At 39.8% G+C, this 16,282-nt stretch overlaps 1 protein-coding gene across 3 annotated transcripts in view; it reads right to left on the bottom strand.

The window, feature by feature from the left end:
• LOC149313730 (endoplasmic reticulum junction formation protein lunapark-like) overlaps positions 1 to 16,282 on the bottom strand; it is a 62,823-nt gene that overhangs the window by 20,808 nt on the left and 25,733 nt on the right. For all 3 annotated transcript variants that reach the window (XM_089519703.1, XM_089519705.1, XM_089519704.1), the window contains exons 5-6: positions 14,069 to 14,127; positions 7,526 to 7,566 (exon numbers count right to left, since the gene is read on the bottom strand). In XM_089519703.1, coding sequence (XP_089375829.1) covers positions 7,526 to 7,566; positions 14,069 to 14,127 — 100 coding nt within the window. The remainder of the gene's footprint in view (positions 1 to 7,525; positions 7,567 to 14,068; positions 14,128 to 16,282) is intronic.

Below are 16,282 nucleotides of genomic sequence, written 5' to 3'. Positions count from 1 at the left end.
AAAACCTACGAGTAGCTACTGTGAAGACCCTCTCCTGTGTTGTCATCCTGTGAGAGTGGATGGAAAGAGACAAGGACCTCCCCAGAAAATGTCAAAGCACAGGCAGACCCAATATAGGGCTATATGTTCATAGCCAGTACAGTGGACCCTCGGCTTATGCGGGGGATCCCAGAAGGCAGCCCAGAAGGGCACCATGGTCAATGGTCTCAAAAATCACTACAAGGTCCAGCAGAATCAGCAGAACACATTCCCATTGTCTAGTTCCAAGCACAGGTCATCCACCAATGTGACCAAAACTGTCTATATCCTGAGACCACTAAACAAGGCCTGAAATCACACTGAAATGGATCTAGATAATCCATCTCATCCAGAAACCCCAGGCATTGCATGGCTCCAGATGCTGATTAAAAATGAGATAGTTACTTCAAAATTCATAATTGGGGGCTGGATTAAGCAAGTTAATTCTGATTGATCCGAGAAGCCCTAAACCTTATCTAGCTGTATGTTCTGCCTAGTTTTAAAACATTTAAAAATATTCTTTCTGGGATGACAGTTGCGGGTTGATATAGTTCAGCTGTGGAACTGGAGAAGATGGGTTTGGTTAATGTAAAAGAAACCATTAAGAATAAAATTGTAATTAGGGTGTTTGTGCTGAGGGAAGGTTACAAACAGTAACCTTCTCTCTCAAACTCTCAGAGACCATCACCTTGTATTTATGTAAACCATCCAAATTTAGTGACTGAATTCCTTTCTGTAAAAGTGTGTCTCTAACAGTTTGGGTTGTTTTGGGTGGTGCTGTTCCATTTGATGCCTAAGCCTACAAAAAAAAAAAAAAAAAACAGCTTACAAGAAGATGTTTAAAATATAGGTGGCAATGACTATGAGTAGATTTAAGGAACAACGAGGTATAGTGGCAGTGAGTTCCACAAATCTGGGCAGAAATCATTTTCAAATGATAATAACACTGTGTACAAAGCTGGAACCAAGGGAAACATTTACCTATCCACAAAGAAAAAAATACAAAGATGCAAAAAGAAAGAGAAAGTAGAAGATGGTATGTGGCTGTTGTCAACAGAAAAAAAGAATGAGAAAATGGAGCCTAAATCTGGTGGTACATAGGTAGTGGTAAACAGGACAGAGGAAAAGGTAAAAAGATCTTGAGAAAGGCAGCTATCAGCACAGGAAAGGGTATCTAAGAGTGGGTTAAACAAGTACATCCTAAATTGTAAACAAAATGATTTCTGCAATTATGTGTATAAATGTAGCTCTCTTGAATCAGTAAAAATGTAAGAATATCCTCAAAGTGATTTGACATTGTAGACCCCAAACTAAAATGTTCATATTAAACTGCAACCAGTCAGTGATGTACAAAAATGTTCTCTGGGTGTTCCTCCATGAGATTAAAAGCAATGCCCCACATTTTGTAGTTGTTAGCTGCCCTCAAGTCGACCACAACTCATGGCAATCTTGGGGATGAAACATCTCCAAGACCCCCTGCCCGCCATTGTTTGGGTGCTGGAAATTCAGACCCATGACCTCCCTAATTGAATCTATGTACACACTTCCTCTCATTCGATTGCCTTCTACCTTTCCTAGCATTATTGTCTTTTCTAATGAGTCAAGTCTTCTCGTTATGTGGCTAAAGTACAACAGGCTCAATTTGATCATCTTGAATAGGCTGGCACAGCTCCATCAGGGCTAGCCTGAAGAAAGAGGCTCTTTCCTCCTTAACTGTCATCCTTCGGCCTGAGAGGGAGAGAATAGGCTGGCCCAGCTCCATCTGGGCTAGCTTGAAGAAAGAGGCTCCTTCCTCCTTAACTGTCATATTTCGGCCTGAGAGGGACAGAATAGGCTGGCCCAGCTTCATCGGGGCTAGCCTGAAGAAAGAGGCTCCTCCCTCCATAACTGTCATCCTTCGGCCTGGGAGGAAGTGAATACGCTGGCCCAGCTCCATCAGGGCTAGCCTGAAGAAAGAGGCTCCTCCCTCCTTAACTGTCATCTTTCGGCCTGAGAGGGAGAGCATAGGCTGGCCCAGCTCCATCAGGGCTAGCCTGAAGAAAGAGGCTCCTCCCTCCATAACTGTCATCTTTCGGCCTGAGAGGGAGAGAATAGGCTGGCCCAGCTCCATCAGGGCTAGCCTGAAGAAAGAGGCTCCTCCCTCCATAACTGTCACCCTTCGGCCTGGGAGGAAGTGAATACGCTGGCTTAGCTCCATCAGGGCTAGCCTGAAGAAAGAGGCTCCTCCCTCCTTAACTGTCATCTTTCAGCCTGAGAGGGAGAAAATAGGCTGGCCCAGCTCCATCAGGGCTAGCCTGAAGAAAGAGGCTCCTTCCTCCTTAACTGTCATCTTTCGGCCTGAGAGGGAGAGAATAAGCTGGCCCAGCTCCATCAGGGTTAGCCTGAAGAAAGGGGCTCCTCCCTTCATAACTGTCATCCTTCAGCCTGGGAGGGAGTGAATAGGATGGCCCAGCTCCATCGGGGCTAGCCTGAAGAAAGAGGCTCCTCCCTCCATAACTGTCATCCTTTGGCCTACGAGGGAGAGAATATGAGGGAGGCCTATGAGGGGGAGAATAGGCTGGCCCATCTGCCTTGGTCCAGGCCTCAGAGGGAGAGAAGAATGCTGGACCTGATCCCCTCCCCCCCTCACCATTCCCTTCTCCTTTTGTGTCGTGTCTTTTAGATTGTAAGCCTGAGGGCAAGGAACTGTCTATTCTCCCCTCTGTTGTAAGCCGCCCGGATTCCCAGTGAGTGGGCAGTATATAAATAAATCCTATCATCATCATCATCATCATCATCATCATCATCATCATCATCATCTTGGCTTCCAAGGAGATTTCAGGTTTGATTTGTTCAAGGACCCATTTGTTTGTCTTTTCATCTCGCCCCAGTATCCTTAGCATTCTTCTCCATCATCAAAACCCAAATGAGTTGTTCTTATTCGCTTTCTTCACTGTCCAGTTCTCACATCTGTACCTTGCAATAGGGAATATAATGGCTTGAATAATACTAACTTTAGTGTTCATCTGTTTATATTTGCTCTTTAGAATCCTGTCTAGTTATTTCATGGCTGCCCTTCCCATTTACAGTCTTCTTCTGAGTTCTTGGCTGTAGTCTCCATTCTGTACAATGTTTGATCCAGGGTATGGGAACTCTTAACTCTTTCAATTCCCTCATTACTCATACCTATTCAGACACTTGCCTTGATCCATATATATATACGTAAGGAGCCTAATACATGACAGAATGTTTCTGAAATCAGTATTTAAGGCCTTCCTTCCAAGGGCTCATTTGAAAGAGATATGGAAGGAGATGACAAGGAAGAAGGCTTTATCAAGTGTGATCACCCATTTCCTCTATGGCTAGATTAGCAGCTCTTTGGAAGACATTTCGCTCTGAGTAGAAACAGGGTTCAATTCTCAACTCAGCCACGAAGCCCACTGAATGATCTTGGGCAAGTCACACTCTCTCAGAATCAGAGGAAGGCAATGGCAAACCTCCTCTGAACAAATCTCACCAAGAATACCCCATGATATTCTCACCTTCACCGTAAGTGGGGAACAACTTAAAGGCACACAAAAACAACAAAGAAACAGTTTAACACAACTGTCTTCAAACTGGTTTTTATGGTCTTACACCATATGTGGTTCCTTAATTCATAAATTGGTTAATTATTTAATCTACAGTTGCCCCTCAACATTCGTGGCTTTGACTTGTGGATTTCATTATTCATGGATTTAATTAATATGTTCTCTCTAGGAATTTCTAGGCCCTCTAGCAGGACTCTATTGTCAATTTTTGCCAATAGACACACTGGAGGACCTAGAGATTCCTAGAGAGGTGTTCTCTCAGGTAAAAAAAAATAGTGGGTTTTTTATTTGCAGTTTCATGGAGGTCCTATGCCCCTAATCCCAGTAAATCTGGAGAGCTCACTATACTTCTATCATGGGGCCTTTTGCAGGCCACATCTGCCCTGAAAAAACTGAACTCACTGGACATATTTTTACAACACATTTTGGACTTACATTTCAATTACAAATCCACAGCATTAGATCATAATTTAAGGGATTTCTCCATCACCCTGCAATATCCACCTGTAGAGTGACCTGACACAAAACACACATAAATGACGAAAAGCATTGCTGAAGGCATTAAAAAGAGATTTCTAAGTTTTTTGTCGATTTTTAGGGCTATGAGGCCATGTTCGATAAGAGTTTATTCCTGACATTTCACCAGTAGCTGTGACTGACATCTTCAGAGAATGCTGGCATGGAAGAGAGTGGGCTATATATACTGTTGGTTGAGAAGAAGTGACTAACATGTTAATCTGTGTATTGTTCTGTTGTTGAATGGCAAGGCCTTGGGGAGTCTATTTAATTAATGATCCATTTTCTGCTGAGAAACCCCCCTCACCTTGGGTAGTTTTCATTTGCATTTGCTGGGTCTTGATTTTTGTGTTTTTCAGGACTGGCAGCCAAACTTTGTTTATTTTAAGAATTTCTTCTTTCCTGTTGAAGTTGTCCAGGTGTTTATGGATTTCAGTGGCTTCCCTGTACATTCTGCTTGATAGTTGTTGGCATGGTCCAGAATTTCAGTGTTTCCAAATAGCATTTTATGCCCAGGATGGTTTACAATGTGTATTGCTACTGCTGATTTTCTGGATGACCCTGTCTGCAGTATCTCTCAAGTTCCTTGATTCATGTTTGAACACTGCATTTGGTGGTCCCTGTGTAGACTTGTCCGCAGCTGCACGAAATGCGGTAAACTCCTGTGGCCATGAGAGGGTCTTTCCTGTCCTTCACTGAGCGCAGCATTTGCTGGATTTTCTTGGTCACTTTGCTTCCTCTCAACGAACAGTATATACAGTATACCCCACTCTCTTCCATGCCAGGATTCTCTGAAGATGCCACAGCTGTGGTGAAACATCAGGAATAAACTCTTCTAGAACACAGCCTCATAGCCAGAAAAAACCCACAAAAACTATGGATGCCAACCATGAAAGACTTCAACCTCACAGATTTCTTTTTAAAAATACTGTCAATAGCATTAGCAAATACATTTCTATAAAGCCTATCAGTGCACCTAAGCACTCCCTAAGTGATTTACAATGGGTAAGCTAATTGCCCGCATCAAGCTGGGTTCCTATTTTAGCGACCTACGGAAGGATAGAAAGCTGAGTGGACCCTGGAGCCCTGCCTGGGACTGAATTCATAACCATGTGGTTGTGAATGGCTGCAGTACTGGCATTTAATCACTGTGCCACCAGGGCACCTGTGAAAGTCTGGATTTTTGCATGGAATTTAATATTTAAAAAGCACCAAGCACACACACCCTGGCAAAAGAGCTCCAGAGTACCACAACCAAACAACCCCTCTCGGTTAGCTTAAACAGCAAGGATACGCAGAAGACACCAGCACATGACCAGTGTAGAGGCACACTGAAGCAATGGGGGATTACCCTATTATTTTACACACATGTATGCTTGTATTAATGTATATCCTTTAACCAGATGTTGCTGAGATTCATATAGTGCCACCATTAAAAAAAACCCTGCAAATTCTGACTACAACATGATAGACTCACAGTTTAACAATACACGCACACGATCTAAATTGTTTAACTAACAGTTACAATAACTGCACAGAAACATAACCACAGTTTTAAGCTGCTAAGGCTCAGCAGTTCTGTTAAGCTCTATTGATACCTTAAACTTCACTTCCACATTTCTCTTCAAAATAAATTCAGTTAAACAGCAAGGAAAAAATACATTCATGCAGGAGCACATGAATTTTTCCAATTTGCTCTCTTTCACTGTTTCTCTTTCTGTAAAAACACTTGCATGCTTTTATACAACTTTCATGCTTTCTGAGCAGTTATGTTATATAAATGAATTCTCACTACTGCTATATACTTTATTAGACCAGCTACAAAGAGGTGAAGATGTGATACAAATATCTTAAGGAAGCTGTGGCCAGCTTTGCCTGGAAGAATCCCTGTTACGGTTTCACTAAGGACTGCTCACTATTCAGCAGTTTTAAGTCTAATTCCACATTAGATTAACTGGTGTTTTAATTTTCCTGTGCTTTTTTCCTATTACAGTGCACCCACATCATAACTGGGCATGCCATACACGGCTTTCAGCTTATGCTGAAGTCGCGCTGTGATAAAAAGAATGGCATGTGCACCACGCCACAAGCCCCTTTGTTTTCAATGGGGCTCAAGCATACACATTTTTGCCTTACATGCGGGGTGGTCCTAAATAGATCCCCCACATAAGGGAAGGGCCCACTGTAAAAAAATTAAGTGTTTACTTGAACACAAAGCAAGTGAGTATCTGCTGTTCATTTATATCCTGCTTATTATACAGCTTACAAAGCACATAATACAATACATATGTTCACATTACTTGATCACTTAGCTTACCTTTTCAAAAAATATTCAATAAAATTTCATAATGAAGTTAGTGGAATAATATTCCTTGCTAAGAAACCCAAAGGATATGGGAATGTGAATATCCGGAATGCTTTGACCAATACAACAGTGAATCCAGCCATATACAGAAGCTAATGAACAAATGCTGCTTTCAGAAAATATTTGTACTGGTGAATTTGCTTATCAGATGATCCTTCTGCTACACGTGACCCATGTATGAACTATGCTACACAACACTGTGGTATAAGAAATTTAGAGGACAAGCTGAATTTAGGAAAAGAAATAAAATTGGATGACAGTGCTTGGATCCGGACATCTTGCCAACTTTTCAAAATATACCAGACTGGAACACTCTGAAACTTATTAATTATACATTACCTCAAGGGTAATGATAATATATAGCATTTAAAACCTTACTATCCTGCATTCCATCTTGTACATATGGACCACTTCTGAAGACAAGGGCTGGGTTACTAATGCAGTAAAAATTATTTTGAATGCATTATAAAGATACATCAAAACTGCTTTTAGGCAGTTTTCTCAGACACCAAAACAATCATCTGTGGCATTAATCCCAGCAGCCCAGCTATTAGCAGGGGGAGAGGGCATGGAAAGCAGGGTCTTTCCATCAGCCCTACAAGGGCTGCAAGCCCTTTTTTCTTTTATGATGTGCCATTTTAAACTGGATGTCTACACATACTTTTTAGAGTGGAGGAGGAGAATAAAAATAAATTTTAATTCTTTTTTTTAAAAAAATTAACAATTCATTTCAAGAGAAAGCTTGGAGACTAGAAGCTATAACCCAAGACTTACAATTGTGGCAAATAAACACTGCCATCACATTCTCATGAATACAATGCCAAGTTAGTCTTTCAGAGGACAATAATGTCAATCAAATAATCAAGATAATCAAATAGTGTTGCAATAATACAGTGCTCCCATATGCTGGAAGCCATGTAAAGTGCGCCCACATATGACATGGGCGTACTGTATAACCTAACAAAGTTCAATTTAACCAAAATAAATATTATAGTTAAATGGGTGAGATATACAAATAACATTTCAAACTAACACATTTAAGAACACACACACTTACTATTTTTTTCTTCTGGGATTTTAGGTCTTCCAAGGCTTCATCTAGAAAATATTTAAATTAATGTGAAAAGTCAAATGTATCTATATATCCAGACGATAAAATATCCACACTTAGCATTTGGACTGAGCATATTTTCCCCATCTATTGGTCAAAGTTTCAACAGAACATTAGCTATTCCTCTGTCTTCTGGCTAATTAATGAGAGAGTTCTGTAAGACTCATTACCATTCACAATCAACGTTTCATTTTTATTGCAATCAAGTGTAGTGAATTATGAAGGCCTCTAAAAGATTTTATGCAACACTTTATCCATCAAGCTACTATTAGAACTAAAATTGTTTTGACCTATTGTAAGAGCTTCAACGGACAAGGCAAAAATTGATGGGAAGTTGCTGATACAGACATGACACTTAATAAAAACTGTATTAAGCCTAAATTTAAACAATGCTCTAAGCTTTAAAGTGTTAAAAATCAATCCTCAAATTAACATGCGTTATCAGAGATTCAATCCGGTAAGGCTTGTAGGTTAATAAATCCTGCTTTATTCAAGGAATTACTTCTAGTCAGAAAGAATTATGGTGAAAGAGAAGGGACACTTTTGTATTAAAATGTTATGACATCTTCCCTCAACCGATTGGAAAAAGAAAGAAAAAAGTTGAATTTTGAAAGTTTTTTTTAATACGGGATTTCTCATGGAATCAATTCAACAAGTTTTAAAATTTTAAAAACTTTAATGAAGTAAGCTATTATCAAAGCAGTAAAAATACAGTTCTATTGAAAACAAGTCAGTAGGAAGAGCATGGAACACAAATGGTGCTACTTAAATACAGTTGGCCTTCCGTATCCACGGATTTTTTATCCATGGGTTCAAGCATCCACAGCTTGAAAATATTCCCCAAAATATATAAATTCAAATAAACAAGCCTGGATACATTTAACTGTGCCTTTGTATATAATGGGACTTGAGCATCCACAGATTTTGTTATCCACAGAGGATACTGGAACCAAACCCCAGTGGATACCAAGGACCCACTGTACTAAATTTTTAACAACTGTTTGAGAAGAACAGCAAGTTTCAAGACTCATTACTGAACACAGTCTTCTTGCTTACCATGTTTATGCCACAGGCATGATCACATTACTCAAATAAGTATTTTGTTAGAAAGTATCCAAAGGCAATGGACTGGTTAGGTATGAGAGTTAATGTAGCGTACTGATTAAATTTTGGAGGATTAGACATTGAGTCAAGCTCAAATCTCCACTTCACCAACAGTCTCACTAGGTCAGCATATTCAGCTGCTGTTAGGACAAAAGGGTTACCACAATATGTGCTGTTTTCAGTTCCTTGGAAGGAGGGCATAAGTGAACTAGAACTTCTACAACCTACCTTTTAAAGACTTGTTGCACATATACATAATAGCATGTATTTCTAAGCCACAATGGATTTTAACCATTAACCACCAGCATGAAAGATAATTTGCAAGAGACAGCTTTCAAATCACAGTTCTCCTCCATAGGAAGCCCATTCACTGCTTCCAGAATAAGAGGCAGTCTATGATGATTCCATCTGCCCTCTTTAAAAGATAAAAGAATGCCCATTCCAGAACTTAAAGCCAAAGCCCAAACTTTATCTCCCCAGCCCAAATTGCCTTCCCAGAGGCAATTTAGAAGATATCCTTAACAGAAAGCTTCTTAGTGTCATGGTATCACTCCATTTTTGAGTAACATTCATTATGTTATCTCAATTCTCTCTTGAAGTTCGACTAAAAGAAGCAAACTCCAGTTAGTTGTTTAACTTGCTCAACAATTGCAATATCAGAACATTCTTTTAAACATCATTTCTACTATATCAGCTTCAAGATCCACTCTCACAAATCACTAATCATATTTGATGCTAGCAGATATTATTCTAAATTAAAGGTATGGCAATCTTCAACAGGCCAAAATAAGTTGGTTCATGCTAGTCCCAGGCTGTGCTCAACTTCAAATTATTTTGTATAGCCTAAGAGTTGCAAAAGGTAGTTAGACTATACTGGAAGGCATTTGTTTGAAAATATTTTAGGGACATAGGCTTAGTCAGAGTTTAATTTTATGGATTAATTGATGTAACTTTGCTGTAAAGCTTTATGAACAATTCAAAGCAATGCCTCTCAATCTCCTCTCACCCCTCATGTTTTTGACAGCAACTCCCAGCATGGCCAGTGGTCAAGTGTTGTTGTTGTGTATCTTCAAGTCATTTCTGATTTATGGCAACCCTAAGACAAACCAATTTGGGGCTTCTCTTGGCAAGATCTGTTCAGAGCGGGGTTGCCATTTGTCCTTCTCTGAGAGTGTGATTTGCCCAAGGTCTCCCAGTCTGTTGCCAGGGCCAAGTGAGTATTCAAAGTCTTCTCCTGAAGTCCTAGTCCAACACTCAAACTACTATACCATGATCAGACATTCTGGGTGCTAAAATACAGAAATATCTGTATGGCCAATACTTGAGAACCATGGCTTTGAAGGGCTTTATATCACTGACAAAACAGTGCACCTGAGACATATACATAGTCACTCCCCTGCTTTGTTTCTAGGTGAGCAGATAGAGGAGAAAAGATCCAAAGTGGAACCCTAATCTGCTCACTGAATGGCTTTTGATCAAGCAGGGTATGTCACTAATAGAAGGGGTATGATTTTCACCATCACCCTATTCTGTCTTCAGACCCCAAGCCAATGTTGTTCTGGATGATCCTTTGATGAGTCCAGACTCTTCATCCACCTAGGTCAACTCTGACAGACAGCAGATCTTCGTAGCTGTATGCAGGGATTCTTTCTCTGGAAATCCTTGATATTCTTCCATTCAAGAACTTATCAAGCCCAAGCCTACTTAGCTATCAAATTCAGATGGGTTACTGGGTGGGCTAAAAGTGGCTTAAAAAGGACCAAAGTCCATAAAGTTATCAATTCTGCTCATGCAGTGGTCCACTAGATGCCTAGGGAAGACCATAATCAGGGTATGAGGTAACAGCACCCTTCTATTTACAAATGACAACAAGAAGCATCTACTAGTGCAGATAATACCTAGGCAGCAGCAAGCCACTGAAGGCTTACCCACAAGTTTCTCTAATTTCCTTTTAAAACAGTTGTTCCCAACCTGTGGGTTGGGACCCCTTTGGGGATCGAAAGACCCTTTCACAGGGTCGCGTAAGGCCATTGGAAAACACATATTTCCGATGGTATTAGGAACCAAGATATTGCTCCTATGTAGTAGGGAGTCACAACCACATAAGGAACTGTATTCAAGGGTCGCAGCATCAGGAAGGTTGAGAATCACTGTTTTAAAACCTGGCAACCATCACTTCTTGGAGTTTAAATTTTATTACCTGTTTTTACTAGTTTTTGTCTCTAATCCTCACATGATCAACAAAAGGAGTGGCCTCTGCCTGTATTGAAATCCCTTAAAACCATCTTCACATACAAAATTTCAGACAGAATACTGTCACCATTTTTCCCCTGGAAAAGTATTATTGTATGACTTTTAACATCTTTGCCTGACGAAGAAGGTCATGAAGCTTCAAAAGCTTGCATAATTTATTTTATACTTTGCAGTTAGCCCAATAAAGGTATCACGGATTTTGGATTTCATTATATTTTAACTACATCTCCATTGTATACCACAAGCTCTAGTATCAGATGTATAGAGTATCATTTACTTATTGAGCAAACTTCATATAAAATATCTAGACAACCTAATCCAACAGCTGCTACTTATGCTACTGGGCATACTTGTACATTGCTGTACAATATCTTGCTATAAACAAAATGCTAAAATACATGGGGATAAGACAGAACTCTTGAATACCATGCCCAGCAGTGGTTATGGGGTGGAGTGGTAGATGCTGAACATTACCTTTGGAACCTGCTCAGAACAGTCACAGCCACTGAGAAACAATGTCTCCAGTCTCATTCCAAGAAGTATGCCCAATGAGATGCCATGGCCAACAGAACTCAGTTGTCCAAGAAAATAAACAAGGCCACATTTACTCCTTTTCCCAGAATAGGTCATTTGACAAAGTACCAAGACTGACCATGACCCTAAAGCAGGTCACCAAGTTAGACTGAAATGGATTTGGGTAATAAATCTCTTTCAGAAATCCCAGAAGTAGAACTATGACAATATGCTAAAACATGGTGACCTGAACAAGGATACTTGAGACAATTCCGCAATTTGAGCAGAATCCAGTTCAATGTTGTTGTTAACTGCCTTCAAGTCAACCCCAAATCATAGGGCCCCTGTGGTTGAGACATCTCCAAGATCCCCTATATCCTCCACACTGTTCCACTTAGTCCTCTAAAGTCATTCCCGTGACCTCCCTGATTGAGTCCATCCATCTGCCATTGTTCCTCCTCTCCTATTACCTTCTTCCTTTCCTAGCATTATTATCTTTTGCAGTGAGCTGTGGCTTCTCATGATGTGTCCAAAGTATGACAGCCTCAGTTTCATCATCTTGGCTTCAAGATTTGTTCTAGGATGTATTTGTTTGTCTTTGTGGCCACCCACGATATTGTCAGCACTGTTCTCCAGCACCACATGTCAAATGAGTTGATTTTCTTTCTGTCTGTTTTCTTCACTATCCAGCTCTTATATTCATACACGCTAATGGGGAATACAATGGCTTGAATATTTCTAACTTTAGTGCTCAGTTGTATACTTTTACTCTTTAGGATCTTGTCTAGTTCTTTCATTGTTGCCCTTCCTATTCCTGGTCTTCTTTCTTGACTGCGGTCTCCATTCTGATCAATGTTTGATCCAAGGTATGGGAACTCTTTGACTATTTCTATTTTCTCATTGTCTAGGTTGAATTCATGTATGTCTTCTGTGGTTATTATTTTTGTTTTCTTTATGTTCAGCATTAAGCCTGCCTTTGCACTTTTTTCTTTGACCTTCCTAAGTAATTGTTCCAAATCTGTGATGTTTTCTACTTGTATTATGGTGTCACTCACATATCTTAGATTGTTAATGTTCCTTCCTCCTATCTTTATTCCTCCTTCCTCTGGGTCTAAACCTGCTTTTTCTTATATTTTCTGCATACAAGTTGAATAAATAGAGTGATAGAGTGCAACTTTGACCCCTTTGCCAACGGGAACGATTCTGTTTTTCCAAATTTTGTTCTAACAGTAGCCTCTTATTCTACATACAGATTTTTCATCAGGACTATGAGATATAGTGACACTCTCATGGCCTTAAAAGCCATCCATAGCAGTTCATGATCTATATAGTCAAATGCTTTGCTATTGTCTATAAAGCACATGGTAATATTTTTTTTCTGGAATTCCTTTGTGCACTCCAGTAGCCATTATATATTTGCAATGTGATCCCTAGTGCCTCTTCTCTTCCTGAACCCCACTTGCACCTCAGGGATTTCTTTCTCCATGTATGACTGGAGTCTATGCTGCAGGATTTGGAGCATAATTTTGTTTACATAGGTTCTATAGTTGCTGCATTTTTTGTGTTTCCTTATTGTGGATTGGGATATATATTGATTGTTTCCAATCTGTTGGTCATTGTTTTGTTTTCCATATTTGTTAACATACATTAGTTAGCATTAGAGTAGCTTCTGTCTGCGTGCATTGTAGCAGTTCAATTGGACTATCATCTGTTCCTGATGATTTATTTTTCCCAATTTCTCTTTTCTTGCACCTTTCACTTTGTTTTTTTGTTTTTTAGAATTTGGTGTTCATCTTCGTATGGTTCTTTGTTCAATGTGTCCACATGTAAAGTATAATAATATACCTTATAAGAATCTTATCATGGCCAGCTTTAAGGCTGTTGGAACATACATCCTCTTTGACAATGCCCAACCTTCACACTTGTTCTGTCCTATCCTGGCAACTCTAATAAGCCAGGAAGGGCACACATGAATTGAGCATGCAGGTTGCTGGCCTGACATCTCAAATAATCTTGTCCTTGGACTTTCATGTTGCATACAGCAGAAATTCTAAGACTGCCATACACTAATGGCACATACTGTCTTCAGTTAACAGAGGGGGGAGAACTCAGGGAAGCCACTGGGGAAGCTGAATCTGGGCCCTCGAGGTATGCTGCTACCCTGGGGCTGTCAACTGACAATCCATACTTTATAACTTAAAATACATACTTCCTTAACTGCAATGATATTTCAACCATGCTGGGTATAAAACACTGGAGTATCTAAAATGCAATACATTTATCAAAATATAAATGGGCTATAATCACACTTAACTTGCTATGTAATAAAAAGTAATTCAAATATTCTTTTATCCTGTAATCACTTGAGTATTCAGCTTTCAAACGCATTTAAGTACCTAACAATTAATCTACTCATCTTCACATTTTATATTCGCTTTCCATTTTATAGCTGAATATAAGGCTGAGTAGGCTTCCTGAAGTCTTAGAGAAAGTCAGCCATAAAACCTTCAATCTACAAGATGTCTGACACAAGGCAACTGTCAGTGTAACTATCTACACAGTATATATAACTTAGGGTTACACAGTGTACCCTAAAAAATCTAGGAAAATTATACTTACTATTTCTTTCTGTTCTTTTCGAAAAGAAGAAGATAAGAAGTGTTCTTATAGACCAAATTCTGGAAGGGGGGGGGGGGGGGAGAGAAAGAAAGAATTTCCAATGTTAAAATTTAGACAAGAGTAAATTCAATTTCACAATTCATTCCAGTCTCCAAAAGGAACTAGTATCCAAAAAAAATATTGTTGCACAGATACTAGGTGAATTGTTTTAAGAAAAGAGCAAAATAAAGATTGCAAAATAATGAATGTGAAGTAGGTGGGCTGTGAGCTGATATCCAAGTTACATTCATCTGATTCATGAGTGGAAGCTGTAAGGTCCTACAGATGTTGTTGAACTGCATTTCCTCACTTCCCTCCTCATTGGCTGCTGGGAGCTGCAGTTCAGTGACATCTGAAGGGATGCACAATTTCCTCTCCAACCTAATCTATCCCTGTCTTACATATCTACACTGTAATAAATAAAGAAAACATGTACACAGAGTCTTCATATTGAAGGATGGGGCCATGTGATATGTACACTTGCCCTTTCCTACACAAAGCAGCTTGCCCTACTGTGTACCTTGAACCAGAGGGCTCTCAAAGAAATTGGTGATGTTCACTTTCTGCAGAAGTATGCTCTGGCAGAAAGAATTGCCTGCCTCAGTTTGAACAGTATCATGGGTCTCAGCAAAAAGAAATACGAATCATTCTTCTGAGAAGGGTGTGAATAAAAAAAGTTATACATGGCAACTGTCCACACACTTTTTATAAACATGGAGGTCTCTTCAGCAAGTGGGAGAGAAAGGAAATCACAGAGAATGGCTGTTATTAAAAAAAAACAGATAGAAATAGCAATTACATTTCTATACCACTTATCAGTGCACTTAACCACTCCCTAAGTGGTTTACAATGTGTAAGCTAATTGCCCCCAACAAGCTGGGTACTCATTGTAGTGATCTACAGAAGGATGCAAGGCTGGACCTTGAAGTCCCTGGGATCGAACTCAGAACCTTGTGGCTGCAGTACAAGCATTTAACCAGTGTGCCATCAGGGCTCCTTACATGAATACAGTGGAAACACAGGTGACAAGCAGACAGACAATTTTGCCCAAAAAAGGCACTACAGCTTCATTGGGCAGTTTGTCATGTTACTAAAGCCTGTCACATTATATTCAGAAACTGCTTCTCAGGACCCTTTGAAAAGAAGGCCCTATGCCCCCTTGACATCTCTTTTCTGTAAATGAGGGGACTGTAACTACGTAACATCATCTCTCACCACTGGCTATGGTCACATAGGGCTTGCAGGATTTGCAGTCAGTTGATGGTCCGTCCACATCATTCAAGAATAAACTCTAGAACTTCTACTGGCCTTTTCTCTTACATATGAGTTCCAAGCTATCCTCTTCTAGTTATCAATGCTGTAGGCCCACAATATAACACAATATTCCAAGAGAAGCCTTATCTTAATCCTAAATATATGTGTTTTAACCTATGTGTTTAAATGGTTTCATGTCATTAGTTATATCTTGTATTTTAATCTATGCTGTACTCCATCTTGAGCCTTGGGGAGAAATGGATAAGAAACATTACCCTACATCTGCTTATCAAATTTGCAGATGACACCAAATTGGGAGGAATAACCAATATCCCAGAGGACTGGATCAAAATTCAAAATGACCTTAATAGATTAGAAAGCTGCGCCAAAGCTAACAAAATGAATTTTAACACAGAGAAATGTAAGGTACTGCACTTAAGGGGAAAAAATAAAATGCATAGATATAGGATGGAGGACACCAGGCTGAACGAGACTACATGTGAAAGGGATCTAGGAGTCCAACTAGACCACAAGTTGAAAATGAGTCAACTGTGTGATGCGGCAGCTAAAAAGGCCAATGCAATTCTAGGTTGCATCAACAGAAGTATAGTCTCTAGATCAAGGGAAGTAATAATGCCATTCTATTCTGCCTTGGTCAGGCCTCACCTAGAATACTATGCCCAGTTCTGGGCACCACAATTCAAAAAGGAAGTTGGCAAATTGGAGTGTGTCCAGGAGGGTGACTAAAATGGTGAAGGGTCTGAAAAACATGCCTTATGAGGAAAGAGGGAGCTGGGTATGTTTAGCCTGGAGAAGAGATGATTAAGGGGTGATATGGTAGCCCTCTTTAAACATTTAAAGAGGTGTCACATTGAGGATAGACCAAGCTTGTTTCGTGCTGCTCCAGAGACTAGAACACAG

The sequence above is a fragment of the Sceloporus occidentalis genome, unplaced genomic scaffold (genome assembly GCF_023333645.1).
Source record: "Sceloporus occidentalis isolate IW3139 unplaced genomic scaffold, rSceOcc1.0.p SCAF_4, whole genome shotgun sequence".
NCBI classification, from domain to species: Eukaryota; Metazoa; Chordata; class Lepidosauria; order Squamata; family Phrynosomatidae; genus Sceloporus; species Sceloporus occidentalis.
Note: the sequence above shows the minus strand (reverse complement) of the source record. Positions and strands in the feature narration are given on the sequence as shown.